This window comes from Anser anser (assembly GCF_964211835.1).
Source record: "Anser anser genome assembly, chromosome: 9".
NCBI lineage: Eukaryota > Metazoa > Chordata > Aves > Anseriformes > Anatidae > Anser > Anser anser.
This window is the reverse complement of record NC_139729.1, coordinates 8,463,712-8,482,612: the sequence shown is the minus strand read 5'-3', so window position 1 is coordinate 8,482,612 and position 18,901 is coordinate 8,463,712. Positions and strand designations below refer to the sequence as shown.

The following is an 18,901-nucleotide window of genomic DNA, read 5'->3' as shown; positions in this document are numbered from 1 at the left end:
TTCATTCATTCATTCCTTTGGTCCAAATTAAAGCTTCATCTGGTCTGTTAGATCTTGTGGATGCCTTGTCCATCAAATCAGCTCCAAGAGCTCTTCTCCCCACCTGCAGAGCACAGCTAATCTGCCTCACCTTTTCCTGCCTTGTGTGGCTGCTAACAGAGCAAGGCCCGTGCACATAACTGAAGTTGTCCGCGTTTGTTTTTCCATTGTTTCTATGGATTCACACATTTGTTGCAAGCACTGTTTCTGCCTGTTAGTTCCATTAGTGAGGGTGCTTGTGTGTGAACCTCGAGAGGGGTCCCTGGGGAGTGAACTGTATTTGTACTGGATTTTGTACAAATTTTTAATATGTTTTTCTCATGTCTTTCATACTCAGCGAGACATATCCCATTGTATTACGGTCTCTGGGACTAAATAATATGAGCTCAGGGAGTGTTTCTTTATGACACTTCTGCTAAGAAAACAACGATCCTCCAATTTTCCAGGGCCTTTCATTCTCAAAAGATCAGTTGCTGGATTTTGACTTATCCAACTTCCTTTTTAGCCCTTTAATACTGATGTTATTGGTAGAAAATAGAGTTCTTTTTAATCTTTCTTAAACTAATTTTACACCTGTGTATCCCCACTGGCATTGCCTTAATTTACTGTGATGTGAATGAAATCAGAATCAGGACCTCTGAATGTAGAAACCATACTTGAACTTACAGGTATGATTAGCTGTGAAATGTTTCGTGGTAATTTCGAGTGCAGGCTGGTATACAATGACACACTGTTTGATGCTTTGGGAGAACCATGGCTGCAGAGCACACAGGAGACTGGCAGGAGAGCTCTGCAAAAATGAGAAGGGTGACAGAACAGTGAGCAAGAAGAGGAGAGAGAGAGAGAACGTGAGAACAGATAGAAGGATGTGTAAATGGCCTGATGAATGATGAGAGAATGTGCAGCTGAATTAAAGAATGTGTCAGCTGATAGATGGGGGATTGGGCAAGCAAACAGCAGAACCAATTAAATTTGGATTATTATAACAAACAGTTTCACAGTGCTGTAAGGGGGAAAGAGAGAGGGAGGATACCAAGGTTAAAGTGGTCAAAAGACAAAGGCATTCACAACTAGGCTGGTAAACGTTACAGTAAGCTGACCTTTCCAGGAGAATGTTATACAGCAGCTAAGGAAAGGAGAAAGACAGGAGTGGCTTTTATGAGAAGGTTTGAAGGAAGCTTATAAGAGAAACCAGTGTGACAGGACAGGCAAATCTACTGTAACTTTAAATCATCCTGTAGAGAAGCTGGCTTTTCTTCTGGGACTGACTGGGGTGGTTTTTCAGGCCATATGTTTTCTCTATCCTGTGCATGTTAACACTCATATAAATGTGTGTGCATGTTCCTCCCAACTCTTATTTGGGACCTGAGTTATGACTATACCTGTCCTACATAGGTGCCAAATCTCCAGAGCTTCTTTGAAGTGCATATGTATTCATGTCCCCTGAAATACCTTTGGAGGTTTAATCAACAGTTTAGGGAATTTAAGCTCTGAACTCTGGCACTGGGATCAGTTACCTTAAATTAGACAATGTAAGCTCCTCAGGTCATGACATGCGGCATCCTCAGAGCGGGGAGCTGGAAGTGATCTCTTCCATACAGCTTTAGGGAGATTGCTCAGATTCTGCGCAGGGCACCAGGACCACTGTAATGAACAGTGAGAATCAACATAGTTTCTTTTTTTCTTTCTTTCTTCCCATTCCTTACCCACATCGTTCTCTCTAGAAAGCCTTAGCTCAAGAGAAATGCTTGTAAAGAACTGTCTATGTCTTCTTTATAAGTGTTGGCTAGGAGAATACTAACGCTGTCATTTCATACGTGTTCTTAGCTGGAATTTACTAGTAAAAACTATCTGGGTTACAATTAACTGCTATTTTTGACTGGTCAATTTTTATTCTGCATCTGTTATCCAGTCCATTTTGCCATGGTGCTGTACAAGTGTTCTTGCTGGGAAGAGAAATGGGGTGGTGAAGGACAGGAAGAAGCAGCTGTTGTGCAGGACTGCTTTTTGGGAGGGCAGTGCTGCCTTAAAGTGCATGTAAAACTATAGCCAGAGATTCTCCTTGCTTACACTGTTTTTTCTTATTGATGTTATTATAACAGAGTCCACCACTAGGGAAGAGAAGAGGGCTGGACTCTTGTCTTGGACTGCCATCATGCAGCCTCTCCTGTGTGACAGTATAAAACAGCAAGGACAAGGGCTGGATGCTGGTGAGTGACTGCTGTATGGCTTCATTATCTTTTGCTATGAGACAGGTGCAGGATATACTTCATTCTTACTGTTTGATCCCAAAAGGGAGAATGTTACTGTATTAAATCAAAGTGGAAGAAATTCACTGTAACAAGGCATCCACAATACATTAAGATTTGCAATCAATGTACATTTATTTTTCTTTATAATTTATGAGCATTGTATTTTGCCAGAGTAAATGATCTTTCTGAAGCCATTCTATATGATTGTTCAAACCAATCAGTATCATTAAAAACATAAACATATGACAGTGAACATCCATAAAGGCCTATTTCCTGCAGGTATTGTCCTAGTACGTAGTAGAGCTGTAAAGGTCCACGTTTCTAAAGTAGATGTGGGGTGAATATAAAAGGAGCAATAAATTCAAACCGTACTGTGAAAATTCTCTTCTGAAATTATGGTTTTTGAAATATACTACTAAAAATTCTGCTTATCCCTGTTATGTGAACTTGTTATCTGTATTGTAAGAACTTCATGAAACAGGACTACTACTACTTTTGTGCACCAGTACACACATCCACATACTCAGTCCTAGGGGAGTGACTATGCTATTAAATGTGTCTATTAAAGACTCAGTGAAGTTTTCTGAGCTTGTTTTTCCATAAGGTGAGATGATATTTCAGTCTACTGCGATTTTACTGGATTGATTCTCTCCAAAAGGACCCATGTCAAAAAAAAAAAAAAAGTACAAATTGAATTATTTCATTAAAGTTTTCTCACTGTCTGGATGTATAGTTGTTTTTGATCATTTCATCTAGGAAGTTGAAGCTGGCAATCAACAAATGTATGATCTTGGTTCTGAACAAGAATGGTAAACAAATGGTGCTGCAGGTTGATGCGTGAGTAGAATTATGGAAGTGTAGTAGAGGTCAGACATTAGATACTTTAGTGAAGGTGATTTGTTTTGATACAGATCTTAATACTAGGTTCAATTCTAAGTAGAAAGTGTAAACCTTTTATTTCAAAAACTCTCAGACTTCTTTCCAGCTCAAAAGAAAAAGCTAAGAAACTAAAACCCCTGATATTGTGACACCTTCTGTGACTTCTGAAAAATGTATGTAAAACAGCCAAAGTGAATTAGAAAAAATTGATGCCAACTGCTTGTCCTCACTGATTTGATGGGGAAAAAAGACCTCAGAGGTGCCCTGACTAATAAACTGTACATCTTCACTAATCATGCAAACCTCTCTTGTTATGAAAGATGAAAGATCCTGGCAAAGTTAATAATGGTCTCAGGACCTCACACAGTTTTTATCCAATCTGTAGACTGAGAAGGATGTGTAAGGGTTACACTGACAAAATTATAAGTCATTATGGTACTGAACTTTAGAGTTAAATGATTGGGAAAAGCAGCATAAACTCTCCAAGCCTTTATATCTGTTTCTTTTCTCAAAGAGAGAAGCCAGTGCTGTCTGTTGGACCTGGTTTAAGATTTTATACAAAATCAAATGGCAGAGATGGATGGATGTTTTATTGTTTATTCCTGTTAATTCTTTTCTAAATATTTCAGTGTTATACTTTGACTGGGGCTGGCCTTTTATGCTTAGCAGTATGAGTTACTGAGAACTCTAGAATGGCCTGATGAGACTTTCACCCCTTTTCTGATTACTTAACACTGGGTAAGCTGCCCCTCAATCCAGAGTTACAAGTTTTAATAGTGGGATGTCTTGTGAAATGCTTCAGAGAAGACCACTGTATAATTATCTGAGAAGCGCTTTCCATGTCCTAAGTACAAAAAATGCTCTGATGCTACTATTTCAGGGCAAAACTTTGCAAAGCTGAGCAATTTTGCAGGTCACAGGATAACCCAAGGAAACCAGTGCCTCAAGGCTGATCACGCTGCATATTCTAACTTTCACATTGTATCTGTACTGTACTTGTACTTGTACTTTGTACAAGGCAAAGCAAGAAGCAAATATTAGAAGCTACAGTCAGAATAGTCACTGAGAAGGAAATGGGAAAGGCTTGATGCTAATTAGGACATTGCTTAGAGTGCTGTGCAGCTGGGAACAGCAAACTCAGCAGGCATCCTTGTTTTCAGAGGCTGTGGTAGGCTCATCAGTAATCTTTACATCCACCATCTCCAGCCTTGCTCTCCAGGACATTACATTCAGGACTATGCCGTCCTGGCCCTGTACACTACAGGACTCTATCCGCTGTTCTTTCTCTCTTCTACCCTTGCCCCCTGCAGCTGTAAGAACACAGCCTTGCGCCCTTGGGGCAAATAGAATTTTCCTGTATTTGCTAAGAATCCTTGAGTCAGTTCTAAAAGCGGGGTAATTAGTCAGAGCACAGCACCATGTTGACACAGACAGACTGCTGCTGGGAGCGAAAATGAAATCTTTGCATTGCACTACTGATACATGAGCCCTCTTAGAAGTAGGAAGCGTGTCCCTGAGGTGGAGTAGCATTGTGCTGTGCTATTATTCCCTACCAGGCACTGTGCTCGAGCTTTGGGTTAGCACAATTCCAGCCAGAAAACAGTTAAAGTCAATTATCATGAAAACAGCTTTATTCTCTTCTGGATGTGTTTCTCTTCTGGACTCTGTGCAATTCTATGGTTATCTTTGTTATGTTTGATTTTGCCAATAAGGCTTCCTTTAAGCTGACATTAAAGACTAGCTGTACTGCTCCCCACCAAGATAGATGTAAAACCAGCTCATTTGCTAGGCCTGTGTTTCATCTACACACCTGCAAAGCAGGGCAGTAGTCAGTAGCTAAAAAAAAAAATTATGATGGATAGCAGCAATTATAAACCAATAATATACGGGAAACAGAAAAGATTGCAAAGAATTTCCTGCCATATGCATTTAGGAGGCATCTGGACTACATCTGGGAAAGCACACACTCGGGGAACTGCAGCTTGCTGGAGGTGCATGTCTGTGCTATCAAGAATAATGATAAAATGGTGCAATTCATGTTTACTTCTTTGTGCATTAAGGGGAGGGAAGGGATACTCAATATGAAACATTTCTCCAAACAGATGGAGTACAATACAACGTTAATTGACTGAGAAGTAGGGGAGATCACCTTGTGAGCTGTTTGCTCGCTTTATTGCTTAATCATATTCAAGATGATCGATAACTTTCCTTAAAGAGCATGGTGCTGGGATTGCTATTAGCATAAGTGGTGACATGTAAATATGACCAACCTTAACATTTACATTTTGGCTTATTGGCCATAGGGACGAGCTCATGTGTAGGAATGCATTTTGCTAATGAGTCATTAAAAACAGGAGGAATGGAACCCATCTGAAAGGTGTGCCTGCTGATACACAAGAGCAGAGTAATTTCTAAAATAGATTTGGTTGTCTGCTGGGAAAATTGCAGAAGGAAGGAAAATCTGATTTCTTACAGAGTATTTGCTAGTGTGTGGAAAGTTGTGTGTGTTTTCCCCCCACATCCCAGTGAAATGCAAGCTGTTCCTTACTGTTACCGAGATGGTTTTATTAAGGGCTACTGAAAGGTTTGGGTCAACTGGTCTGTTTAGTTTATATGCCCATTCACATAAAGACTGAAACAACTAATAGTTGTCTGGGTAGCTATTATTTAAGAGAAAAAAAAGGAAAAAAAGTGCTGAGGATCCTAATCCTAATGAAGTGATTGCAGACTAGCTGCTTTCCACTAATGGACAATGCCGTTTTATCATGACCTACTTGTACTGTCTGTCAAAGAGGAAGCTTGAAATTCACTTGAAGCTAAACAGCCAATAAGATTTTCAAAAACTTCTGTGCATCTGACTTCTGGTTGCCTTGAGGGTCATGATAACATACTTCTCTTAGGGACTTTAAAGTTCTAACCTTCAGCTAATAAACTTGACTTCAGGCTTGTAGTAGGGGGACAATCATGACTTGGCTTGTATCTTTTATAAAGGCCCCAGGCTGTTTCTTTGTTCCATCAAAAGCTTATCTCTTCTGGAGGTTACTGTAAAATACATTACTGTTTGATCTTCCAAGGCTTGCTATTACCCTCGTATTTCCTTTTGTGTGTATAACCGTGTGACTGATACATGCAAAAAAAGAAAATGCTTGTTTCAAAGCAGATTTGTTTTATTGGAGATGAGCAATAGTATGTACCTGATGGATGTGTGCTATTTGATGGATTATTCCAGAGCTTCAGTCATAGAAACTGCCCCCGCTTTAGACCTTGTGGGGGTCTAAAATCCATGTACGAGACTGAGGGCAAAATTCTGTGTGCTGCAGTTAATCCATAACTGTCAAGCAACAGCAGTAACCACATAGTGCAGGTCAACTGCTGGATCCTTTAATAACTGAGGTGTTACATCAACAGTAATTAAATCAAATCCTTTCTACTTTGCGAGTGTCCACCCTGGAAGGATCTTAGAATAATTATGGACCCAAGAATCATTTTGGAACTGAAATTGGAAGATGTTTTCTACTATAAGAACAATTTGTTTTGACTAGATCTCTCAGGAAAAAAAAAATCTTTTACATCTGAAATCTTTCTTTCAGGGTTTAGAAGACTAAGTTACCAGTTTTTTTCTTGCCAAACTAGTCCCTAAACAAAACTGGTTTTTAGTCAAGTGTCAGGCTTGATACTGCTTTTCAACTGTAGCCTGCCTGTTGCAGGTAGTCTGGTTGAAGTGGACCAGTAGACCTGCTTTAATACAAAACTGTATGCTTTGGAGGAAAAGGTAATATGTTTAAAAGCTCTTTTTTTGTTGTTGTTGTTCCTTGTTTTTCTGTCTGTTGTTCCCATTTGGTAGAGTGCAGGATTCTGTAGCCAGTTCCTCTTGAGTGCTTGACTGCACATGAATTTATGCCAGTGGAGCAGGGCCGCGTTCACCTCTCCTGCCTCCACAAAGGGGTAGCTGGGCAAAATTTTTCTTTTCTCACTCTTCTGTTGGGGAGAAAGAGCTTGAAAGCCTGATCAAGTAGCAGAGGTGTTAGAGGTACCTGGAGATTTACGTGATGAGCATGGGCTAGTTATTCTAGGTCTGCTCCCTACTGACTTGACACTGTCCATTTCTGGAGACTAATCTTGCAGTTGGTGACTGCAGGTGACACAAGTCTCTCTGGTGCTTTCCAGTTCCCAGACGGCTTTTCTGGTTTTGAGGGACTGGGGGGAGTGAAGTGGCGTCTGGCAGGGACTCTTTTAGGGATGTGGGTCTCTGTGATGGAGAGGTAATGTTCAGTTTTAGGTGCAGCATTAATAAATCAATACAAGCCCAGTGCCTCAGGGAAGAGGACAGAACAACTTCATTTGCAACAGCATTCAATGTGTCTCACTCTTCAAGTTAAATAGCCATTGGGAAGTCCTGAGATCACATAATCTTGGAGTACTTCATGGCCGCGTTCCATAAAACAAAGCAAATCCCAGTAGTGGTTGCCTCGAATATGGGGCTAGTGACAATTTATTACATCTGGTATTAGCCAGGTGGAAAACATGAGCTTTTAATTTTTTGCTCCACTTTTCTATTCGCTTTTTACTCCCATCTGCCTGCTTTTATGCCTTTCTTTCCCATTGATGAGAGCAGTATTGCAGAGGAAGTAGTGTGCTCAGAACTTTGTGCGATTTTTCTCCTGTTCACTGAAGGAAGTACCTGACAATTGCTATTGTGGGGCATTATCTGTTTTTATTAAAAGGTATTTTGCCTAATTTTTGTTAAAATAGGATGCTGTTTAATCTGAAAGATTCTGGCCCTCAGTAATACCACTGTGACTTTTGTTTCGATGGTATTTGTTTTTAAGCATTTTTTCCTTCATAAAATGCTTTATATTTGTGAAGTTTCGAACTAACTAGTTTAACTAGCTTTAACTAGAGAATAATTTCTGACTAATTGAAGTTTATTTATTATCATAGTCATAATAAACAGTGTAATTATTTATGTAATTATTTCTCTACAGAACTGGTACTCTTGTGCCATTGTTTCAACATTTTTAGTCTGCTGATAATTTTCCCCTGTGACTGTTCTTTTTTTGTTTGCTTTGAAATGGCTGCATGGAGTACGTGGAGCCTAAATAGGAGTGAGACACAATGAATCCTATTGTACTGAGGGCTTCCACTTATGATGGCAATAACTCATCTTCTCTCTAGGTAGCTTTGCATATCCTGTTGTGCTGATAATTTTAATCAGAAAGCTTTATTTTTTAATAATAATAGAGGTTATTTTTAACAGTGATTCCTCTTGTTTTATGTAATCCTCTGGGCCCTATGGAAGGACTTTATAAATAGAAGTGTTAGAGGGCACGATGTACCCCCTGAGATGTGTGTTAAATATGACCAGCCACCTTCTTCTTTGTGGGCAAGGGGAGCTGGTTGTGTTTGTGGGAGGATCCTTTTTTCCCATAGAATCTGCAGGTGACCCTGCAGGGATTCGGGGTTTTGAACACAGTGAAAAAGATAAAGACAGCAGGGGATATACTGGGGAAAGCACAGGAAGACAGGGAAAGGTGGGCAGAGAACAGGCCTTGTACTCTTCTCTCCTGTAACAAAAAAATTCCCCAGAAATCAGAGTCAAAGCAGGTAAAACTAAAGGAGGTCTCGCCTCCGTCTTTGTAGATGGGCAAATGCGTATGAACAAGAAATGTATGGGACAAGTTGTGTTCTCCAGTGGGGCCTCCTAGCTATAAATTCTGCCAAAGGAGCCTTGTGGAAACATCTCCCACTGTGCTTTTCATGACTGCTGGTGCCCTGTGGAACTGTGCAGATGTTCTGGTGAAAAATGGGACAGTTACTGCTATTTCAGCATCTGTCACTTACAGTGCTATTGGGAAAAGGAGGGCTGTGTCTGAATGTTCTTTACCTCCTTTGCTCACAATTAAGATTTCTGTCCTGTAGGGCAATAGCTAGGAGAAATGGACCTGCTTGCAAGAAGGGAATAGGTGCTCTTGTGTGGTGATCTGTCAAAAGGAAGAGAGGTGTTAAAAATCTAGTGCCCAGGGATGGTGAGATTAAAGGATGTCACAACACAAAGCTGGGAACCTGTTGCTTGGGCAGCATCTCCTGACAGGAGTGGGGAACAGACTGTCAGGCAGCAGAGGTGATGGCAGGAACTGCATATACAGCAGCGAGCTGCGTAGGATTTGCTTCAATTCAGTTACTAAGTCACCTGCTATGACCTAGAAAACAGGGGCAGAGGGGGCATGGAGAAGGATGTGTATGAAATATTTTTTTATTTCATCCATGCCACTTTGAGTTCATAATAATAATAATAAACTTTTAATTTTATTCTAGCGTAATTTAACTTTGGAGTTAAAAATTATTTTCAGTTTCTTTGTGGAGCTTTTCTGTTACAACAAGACTGTCCAACTGCATTCCTTTATGGAAGATCTACAGAGGTTACTGGAAATCTCATCAATTCCTTTCTCCTTCCCCTGCTCAGGATATGTTGGTGTATACTTAAACAGTTGGCATCAGTCAAATGCAGAGATGTCCTGCAAAATCCTGCCCTCATTTTCAACTATATAATACTAATGACTACAACTGAGGACAGACCTTCCTCTACAGTCTTAACATTTGTTGCCATTAAAGCATTTAATAGGTTTGTTCAAAAGACAAGCCAAGGAGGGAATTCACAGTATGGGCCACTGGTATTCTCGTGTTGCCTTTTTCCAAGGTCACAAATTGTTGTTTGTGGCAAGGCCATAGGCCCTGTGTGTCTCAGGCCACAGGCCAGCATTGTGTCTCACTAAGAACAACTTTCCTGAAATATTTGGTATAAACCTGTTTTTAAATGTATTTTATATTGATGCCTTCATTCTCCAGGAGGAATTAATGAACATTTTCTTCTCCTCAAGATCATCAGAAGGATTGCAGTAGCCAGGAACATTAAGGCTTAGATTTCTTTGCTGGCTTTATGTCCCATACTCACAAATCTTTCTAATCACTAGACAGAATAAAAACCTTCTGATTCTTTTGTACTAGGGAGATGGACTCTTTACAGACTTGCTTTCAAGTGAAATAAAACAAAAAGAAAGAAAGAAAGGATGATGATGTTTTGTTATTTCCTTTCAAGACTTTTCTAATTATTTATTTTTATTTTTATATTTTCTTTTTTTTTTTTTGACTGCATTTTGGTGTCTTTCAGCTGTTGACCAGATACAAGAGCAGGTGTAATTGATTAGTGAATCTTCTCCTGGTGTCTGAGTTCACTCTATGTACATCCCATATATTGCTATATGCAAGACTTGGCATATAATAAGTGGTACTGCTATCACATGGGCTGAAAAACTGGAAATTACTCATGGAGGATCTCACATGTAAAGTAGTTCTTCTTGTATTAATATCCATATCTTGCTGGCTAGAAAGGAGATGAAATATGTAGTTTGATCTAAGAGTGAGACTTAAGGATGATGTATGTAATTATTGTTGTTTAAATAAGCTCTAAAAAAGAACTGAGACTCTTCCGTAAGTGAATTTCTTTCCTTTCCCTCTTCAGTCTTGGGGGATTAGCTCCCAAAGGGCAAGATTCAGAGACACTAAATGTGAGACCACTGGAACAAAGGAACGCAAATGCAAGACAGTCTCTTCTCTTGATCTATGAAAAGGTATCTTCAAACGATACAGCACTGACTTGTACTTTAAGCAAACAACAAAAGCATGTCAGACAGGACACTGGCAAGAAAGTTTTTAGCCCAAAACTAGATGTGGAAACTGATGTGCAGATGAAATAGAAGTATGGGAGGTGGTAGGAAGGCCTAACTGTAGCCATGGATACACTGCTTTTGCTATCTAAGACGAAAAGAATATGAAAGCCAAAATCTGATTACCTTTCATAAGTGTTATTAGCTGATCTGCAGATGACAATATAACTTTAGGAGACACAGTGGCTGGGACTACCTCTCCCTGTGTTTTCACATTTTATATTGGTTTCACATTTTATATTGGTTTGAAGTTTATTTATTTATTTATTAATTATCATGAGCTGTATGTGGCTTATAGGCATTTTTTTACATTGTACAGAGGATTTCTATTTGCTCTGCTGCTTGAGCATGCTGTAATTTTCTGGTGATACTTCCTTTGCAATGTTGAGTTCCTTGTCATTTTCCTCTATCACCCAGAAATGGCTTAGCCTTTGGATTCTATGTTGTCAGCCACAAAAAAAGTCAAAAGGAAAGAAGAGCAATCTTGCTCCATAATCACTGGGGCACTCAGCTCTGTGTGCATAGGAAGAACAGGCCAAAGGGAGACTAAGGCTGGGTACCCACCACTGGGTAACCACTTGGATGAAACTGCGCAAGGGAAAAGCTGAGGGCAGTCGGCAGCCGTGCTTACTGCAGGAAGGGTGTCAGGTGAAGAAAAGCCAAGTGTGCAGATGGGCACATCCCCCACAAATGCTTCAGGTGGTCTATCTCATTTTAGTTTTTCTCTTTCTTTCTTTTAAGACACCCCCCACCCAATTCATTCTCAGAGCATAAAAAAAAGGCAATAAAAAATAAACCTTCCATATTCTTCAGTCATTAAGTTACCATGGCCTCTCACAAAAAGCTAGTAGAATTTGAACAGTCCAAGTGACATGAAAAATTGTGAAATGTTTAATATGTTGTTTAAAAGGGTGGAGAAGTGGTGGAACAGTATTTAAGAAGATTTAATATGTTACTTTTAAAAAATACATCTTTGAAGGATCCAAAAGAGGAAAAAAGTGGTGGTTTTTTTGTTGTTTGATTTTTGTTATTAAAAGCTCATTCCATGTATTTTCAGCCATCTTCCCACCCATGAAATAGAATTACACTGTTGTTAAAATATATCCCTGGAGCACAAGGAATGGGAATAGACAGGCAACTTATTTTTGGTTTTGCTCAGTTTGATGACTTCAAGCAAATCACATTTCCTTCTCTCTGTTCTAGGCTTTAATTTTTCTCCTCCCTCTCCACCCCCCTCTCCCTCTCCTTCTTCCCTCCCTGTTTAAGTTATGCAGGGGCTGTTTCACCTGATGTTTATAGGTGTTAGTATATTGAGTAACAGAATGGCTTTCTGATTAGGTTTGGGATCTCTAGATGCACTTTAATTCCAGTAATGACATCCCAGTTGCATTGATTTTTTTTTCCCCCAAGTCAGTATTAGGAGGTTCTTAAGGCCTTTTATTACCTGATCTTCCATAAAAGATTACTGTCAGACTAGGCACAGTTGAATTTTATTCTCTATCAGATTTCAGCCCTAGCAATAAGATATGCATACTGTATACTCTAGTTTTTCCAAATAAAAAGCTAAATTCCAAAGTTAAAATAGGTATTTTGTTACAATTTAATTTCACAAAAGTTTAAAGCATCAAAACCTGTCACAGCAGTGATTTTTTCCATCTTTTGGTTAGCTCTGCCTTTAACTGCGGTGGTGCTACAAATGCAAACCTGTGTAGTGATAACTGAGCTGCAGTGTCTATCTAGGAATTATCAAATAAATCTTTCATCGTAAGTGGAAGATTGTTTGGTGTTCTCACAGGCATAGCTTGTTTCTTGGTGATTTCCCAGTTCCAGGTGCAGTGCTGTGTTACAGGCTGGCCGAGGACAGAGTCCTTTCTGGTAGATGCAAGCCTCCAGGTGCTTTTTAAGCAGAAGGTGCTTCTCACCTACATTTGTCCTGCTGCAGCTCTCTTTCAGGTGCTAATTTCTACTCATGTTTTGCCCAATTATTACTTTTTAGATATTGCAGATGTGATTCACCCTCCTGCCACTGCTCCTTGTTGGACAAGTGGCTAGGTCAAAACAATCCAGTGCTACAACTAGGCTGGTAGGAAGCCTTGATTGCTGTGTAGGATGGAGGACAATGGAAATCCACCATCCTTCTAGAAATGGCAACCCATCATTAAAGGAAAAGAGTACAGAGCAAACCTGTTCCCTTTCAGTACCTCATAGCAGCATTGCTATACCAGCACACCACATGAGTGTTCTCAGACACAACACATTTCTCATTCCTATTGCTATTCTCAACACCATCCCCTCCATTCTGCAGGAATATTTTCCTGGTGTGGGTTTTCTGTGGCTTTATTTATTTTTTTTTTCTTTAGGAAGGGGCCATTTCTGCTGAGTTGTGTGACATGCTGTGAGAAGCCCTGCCCAAACCTAAAGAGTACAGTAACTCCAGTAAGCAAACCTAGCAATGTTTTCAGGCTAGGAAGGATGTATGATACACTGTTATACTACATTTTCTGAAAGCTGCTACTATTAGATCTTCTATGGTATTGATTTGCTATAGTATCTCATTTTAAATTGATGAACAAAAGTAATGCTGTCCATGAAAGCCTGGCCTTCTTGAAGTCAGGGGAAAAGCCCTGTGGAATCAGCCATTCACCTTATTTTTTATTTGGAATGTTATTGGAATGGGCATTCAGAAAACATGTATTTTGCCATCCTGTTTTGTATGGTTGGTGTTGCAGTCCCGACAGTCCTATTTGCTGGTATGAGAAGGAGCCCTTTTGAGAACTGGGTTGGGTTCCCTGGCCTCAGCGTGATGATACCAGCCACACCTTCTGGCAGTGCAGCCAGCGGAGCAGGCTGGAGCTGTTAGGCATTTTTAAAAGAATGTGTAAACAGAACCAGCGGGTAGCTCTGCAGTGCTTTTTGTGGTCTGTCATGAAGTCATAAAGAGCTCTACTGCTTTGCCCTGACCCCGCAAAATCTCAGAGCCTGGGCCAAGAAGCTGTCCAAAGCTTTGGTTAATGTGGTAACATAAGGGTTTAAAACAAAACAAAGCTAAAGATATGATCAGTGGAGAATGTACAGCGTGGAGAGTGGCTTGCAAGTGATGAGATCAAAAAGGGCCTGGTGTCCCTCTCTTCTTTTTAAAAAAAACTTTTTTAGCAAATAACATACCCTTCAAACAGGTGTTGCTGTGCAGCAAACACGAGAAATGTCATGATTTTATAACTTTAAAACTACTTCTTTCTTCAAAAGCTCTACTAAAATTATTTATGTTGGCTTCTGAAATATACACTGAAGCAGAATTGCACTGTTCTGTTTTCTTTTGAGGCTCTGGTTTTGATTGTTTCCCTAAAGCCAAAATGTATAGTGGAAAAGCTGCCTGTTGATACGCTGTTTGGTTTAGCCTAAACTTTTGTCAGTTTCCCTGCATGGAGAGGCCTCAGTGCAGGGCTCTCTCTGTTCATTGTTCTTGCAGATTGCTGATTGAATTGCTTCCTGAGCTCCTTTAACTTGGGTCTGTCACTTCAGAAGGCATTGCCCTGAAGCAGCAGTTGCAAGCTCAAACATTTTTCAAAATGCATTTGAATATGAAGGTGGTTCAGGTAGCCAGCTATCTCGCTGTTCTCTGGGCCATCTGAGACTGTGTAGATTGTTTTAGGAGAAGCCTCTGCTGTGTGGTTCAACTACTGTGTACACCAAAGTCTGCTTCCCACAGTTTGAGTTCTGCTGTGCTTTTCTTGGTTTTGCTGTAAAGTCAACGGGTGTTTGCTCTGTTGCTAAGATTTTCTTTCAAACACAGAAAAAGAAAAAGAAATAGAAAAAAAAATGTGGACATCTGCAAGCTTTATATGATTTTTTTTTTTCCCCCATATGTAAGGCCACTCCAGCAGAGCTGGTTGTTTTGTTTGTTAAGAAACATATGGTTTCACCACAATCATCTGTTATGCCATGCTTTTAGTAAGTAGGTCTGGTATGAGCACTCATGCTGTTTACTTCTGCCCGCTCCCAGACATGCTCCATCTCAACCAGCGGATCATTTTTTGGTGTCTGCTTGCTAAGATTCAAATTGTTTTTGTAGATTAGACATTAGAGAGCAATCAAGCCCATGTGGAGCACTGAAGCTGATTCTAGTTAGGAATCCCTTTCTGGAGGCCTTTGCAAGCAATGCTGCTGGAATAGCTTGTGACAGGCTGTCTTTCCAGCATTGGAAGGAGGGAGAGCCCAGAAGCTGTAACGCATGGGTGAGGCAGAAGGGATGAGTGCTCAATGTTTAAGGTTCCTGAAATGTTCAGTTGGGTTTTGTTGCTGTAAGGCAAAATCTGCCACTACATGGAAGTCCTTGATTTGAAGAATCAGTATTTTGATCTGCAAAATATTATTTTGCTATTCATTTCAGTCCTTTCCCACCTCATTGTCTTCTCCTTTTGCACTGCTATGGTAATACATCGAAATACCTGCATCACACTGGACTAATGCAATCCTAGTGGAACTACAGGCTCAGTTCCATTGTGCTTTTGCACTGGATTTAAAATACTGTAAATCCTTTGTTATATCAAATCCTCCCGTGTTGCTCCTTATTTGGATTCCTAGATAGAGTTCACACAGTTTTGCATAATTGGCTGCCTGGAACGAAGCACAGCCAGGAGACACACCGAGAGCACAATATTGTGAAGTGTTTCATAGCACTGCTTGAGGGCGGGAGCAGGTGTTGAGTGTGATCTCCTACATCAGTCTGATATGCAGGTGACTTCACTCACCTTGGCTGGATCGTGCTGATACACATTCCCACTGCAAGCGATCAGAATGAAGCTGGAGTCGTCTGTGCCTCTCAGTGGGAGACTGCCAGGATCTCCTCAGGTGGCAATGACTTCATGTGCTGTGTCAGCAGCTCGGACACTTCCCAGACTCTGGTCTTGTCCACGTGTCAGGTGATGCAGAGTTTTCCAGCCAGTTATGGGATTGAAATATACAGAGCTTTTGTTGTTGTTTTGTCTATTTATTTTTATTTTTTTATTTGTTTTGAATCTGCCAGAGGCAAGGCCCCAGATCTGAAGTGGAGAGTGTCCAGGAATTGCCTGGGCAGTAAAGGATTGATTCTGAAATCACCGAAGAGGGTTTTCTCTAGAGGCATGATATCACCAGTCAGCTGGTCAGCAGTGCCTTATATCTACAAGTTTTCCCCATCATAAATATATTATGATTAGCAGTGAACTTCCTTTAATCCCCAGCCATGTCAGACATATTAATTTCTGATATCTGTATGTGCCTCAATTTGTGTCACACTGGCCTGAAATCAGCCTGGGATGCTTCTCACAGGACATCATCTGCTAAGAACGCCTGACTCAGAAGAGTTTTTCGTGCTCTGTGCTACTTGTCAGTAGGCTGGATTTGAAGAAGTGAATGTTGACTTTCAGGGGGTATTTTGCTGCTGCTCACAATGATGACAGTGGTAAGAAAAAATCTCAGAAGTTGCAGTTGAATTTGTAAGCCTATGTAATCATAGTATTCCGGTCCCAACCAAATTACTCAATATTTTCCAACTTGCTCGAAATAATTATAATATAAGGAAATAAAGGGCAATAAAAATATAAAGTATGCAACAGAAATTATGTAATGTACGCTAATGCCCTTAAGCATAGGCTCCATATATTTTGACTTTTAGATTAGAATACTGAAAGAGTGAAAATATATCGTGATTTTTAGGAATTGGCAGAAATATAATATTTATAGCAAATTTCAGCTGACATTACATGACGTTCATTTTTGGAGAACACATAAGACAAATATTATTCCTCTCTCACTGTATTCCCATGTTTTGTTCTCTCCTGCTTTCATTTTTTCTTTTTCCAGTTCTAGATTGAGAGTTTGGTAGATTCTGGCCAGAATTTGGGAATGAATCGTAGTACTTAAGCTTAAATTCCAGTTTCTGATATAGTACTATCAGACAATTTATATACTTAAAGGGACAGGGCAAGGTTTTTGGCACCGCCACATCTGCTGAAAGTGAAGAGAGAGCAGTAAGATAAATATATCCTTTTTCTACCTGATAAGAGAATTCTAGCAGAGGATAGACTTTTCCACATTTATTGATTTTTTGTGTAGAAAATTTGATTAGAACTTTGCATATATCCCAAATCTTTTTCAGCTAGATGAAAGGTGCTTGCAGATTTGTTTTTCCTGTCAAGATGCCTTTCTTCTTTGCTTATTTGATAGTTTTTCCCCGGTCCAACTGAAGTATGGGGGATTCTGCTCAGTGAATTCAGTAAAAATAAGGTTTCCTGTGAGTTCCATAAATGTGAAGAAATAAACGGCTCTTTTGCATTTTTTTCTCCCAAGAACACTAATCCTCTCTCTCCTAATTCCAGATGTTTTTGATATAATTTTATGAAATTAATATTATTTAGATTCTTTTTTTGTCAAAGTGTAAACTGGCCAGTAAGTTCAGCACTTACTATTGGAGAGCCAGGTAAACAGGTAGATCTAGAATAGGATCACAGAAACCTTATTTCTTGAGGAAATCAGGCTGAGAATCATTTGTGCTTTGAATGAAACCAAACTGTTCGATGAAGGAAAATGTGCAGAGAGATCTGCTTTGGATGTCATTATGAAGGAATGTGTCAGGTAGAAGCAGAAATACATAATCTGAAAATGGAAAAGAGACCCATACCTTACTGAATGCAGCTAGCGGTTCCACAAAGGCAGCAATTTTTTCTCATGTTTGTATGTTGTATTGTTACAAAGAGCACAATTATATGGAAGGTGATTTGAAATTAAACTTGTTTTTCTGAGTTGCCTGCAAGGGAGGCACAACTGCAGGGCACTTTTCTCCAGGGTAAATGGATGATTGCTTCTTGGGTTGGTTTATGTTTTTGCAGGGTACTGAGCTGTGGCAATCAGACTCAGCTTAAGGATATTATGTTTCTGGAAGTAGCTTAGAAGCATGTTTTCAAACACTTCCATAATTTTACCAGTGTTCATCCTGTCTATTAGGCTTGGGGAAGTTTTTATATATACATATATGTGTATATAAAAACCTTTTTATGCCATTCATAGCAAATGAAAATCTAATATTGTTTTAAAAACCTTTCATGGCAGAAAACACCTTCAAGTGAATTAATTTTATCAGTGAGTACAAGCTCACTGCAGACACCAAAGACATTACACTAACATGGCAATACAGCTACAAAATGTTCAAATATTTTGGTTGAAGAGGACCGTTTATTTCCCCTATCATCCAAACAAATGGTAATAAAGTAAGACTGAAGTGATCCCTTTGCATTTGTGTGTGTGTTTTCAACACTGTGTGGTATGTTTCTGAAATTCCCACACAAACAGCCAAATGAAATTGTTAATGTTGGCCAAGCCTGTGCGTCTTCTGTGCAAGTTGATTCAATTCTAGGAGGTCGAAAATGTGATTTTTTTTGGTATGGTTTTCTCTCTCTTTTTTTTTTTTTTTTCTATGGTAGTTTCTAAGATCCTTTGTGTTATTTCTGAGGTTTGTTTGTTTAAGAAAGGTTTCTGCAATGGTAACAGAAACTCTGCCAATTTCACTGCGTTAGTATTTGCTTTAAGCTGCATGCTGACCATGCTGTCTGTGAGTGATGTTCTTACTCCTAGGGTTTTAATTCTAATCTAATCCTAACACATGCCTAAGCAGCGCTTCTTTGGGTAATATCTGCTCCCTGCTTTCTCCCACCTGATTCTCTTTTGCTTGCATCTTAATTTTCAATTAACTATTTTTTTAGAGGATAAAGCCCTGGACTAAAGCCAGCTTAAAGCCATTGCAAGTCTTTTCATTGACTGCAGTGGGCTTTGGACCAGACTTTAAATGTGTTAAGAAACATTTATTAGTAGGTTGTATTTATAGTACAGCCATCCAACACAATAAAAATCTAACAAGAAAAAAAAAAAGCCTCCTATTCCAGATGAGACCAAAGTCTGCATTACTAACCAAAGGGAAACTCAGTTGGTTCCAGCAGATACTTCTGCTTTTGTGGTATATTCTTGTGAACA

General features: G+C 39.7%; 1 protein-coding gene across 1 annotated transcript in view; it reads left to right on the top strand.

Annotated features, from left to right (window-relative positions):
• The window catches only part of LOC310903944 (uncharacterized protein), a 144,256-nt gene that overhangs the window by 5,481 nt on the left and 119,874 nt on the right, over window positions 1-18,901 (top strand). Inside the window, exon 3 of the mRNA XM_083848046.1 lies at window positions 2,142-2,249. Coding sequence (XP_083704172.1) covers window positions 2,195-2,249 — 55 coding nt within the window. The 5' untranslated portion in view covers window positions 2,142-2,194. The remainder of the gene's footprint in view (window positions 1-2,141; window positions 2,250-18,901) is intronic.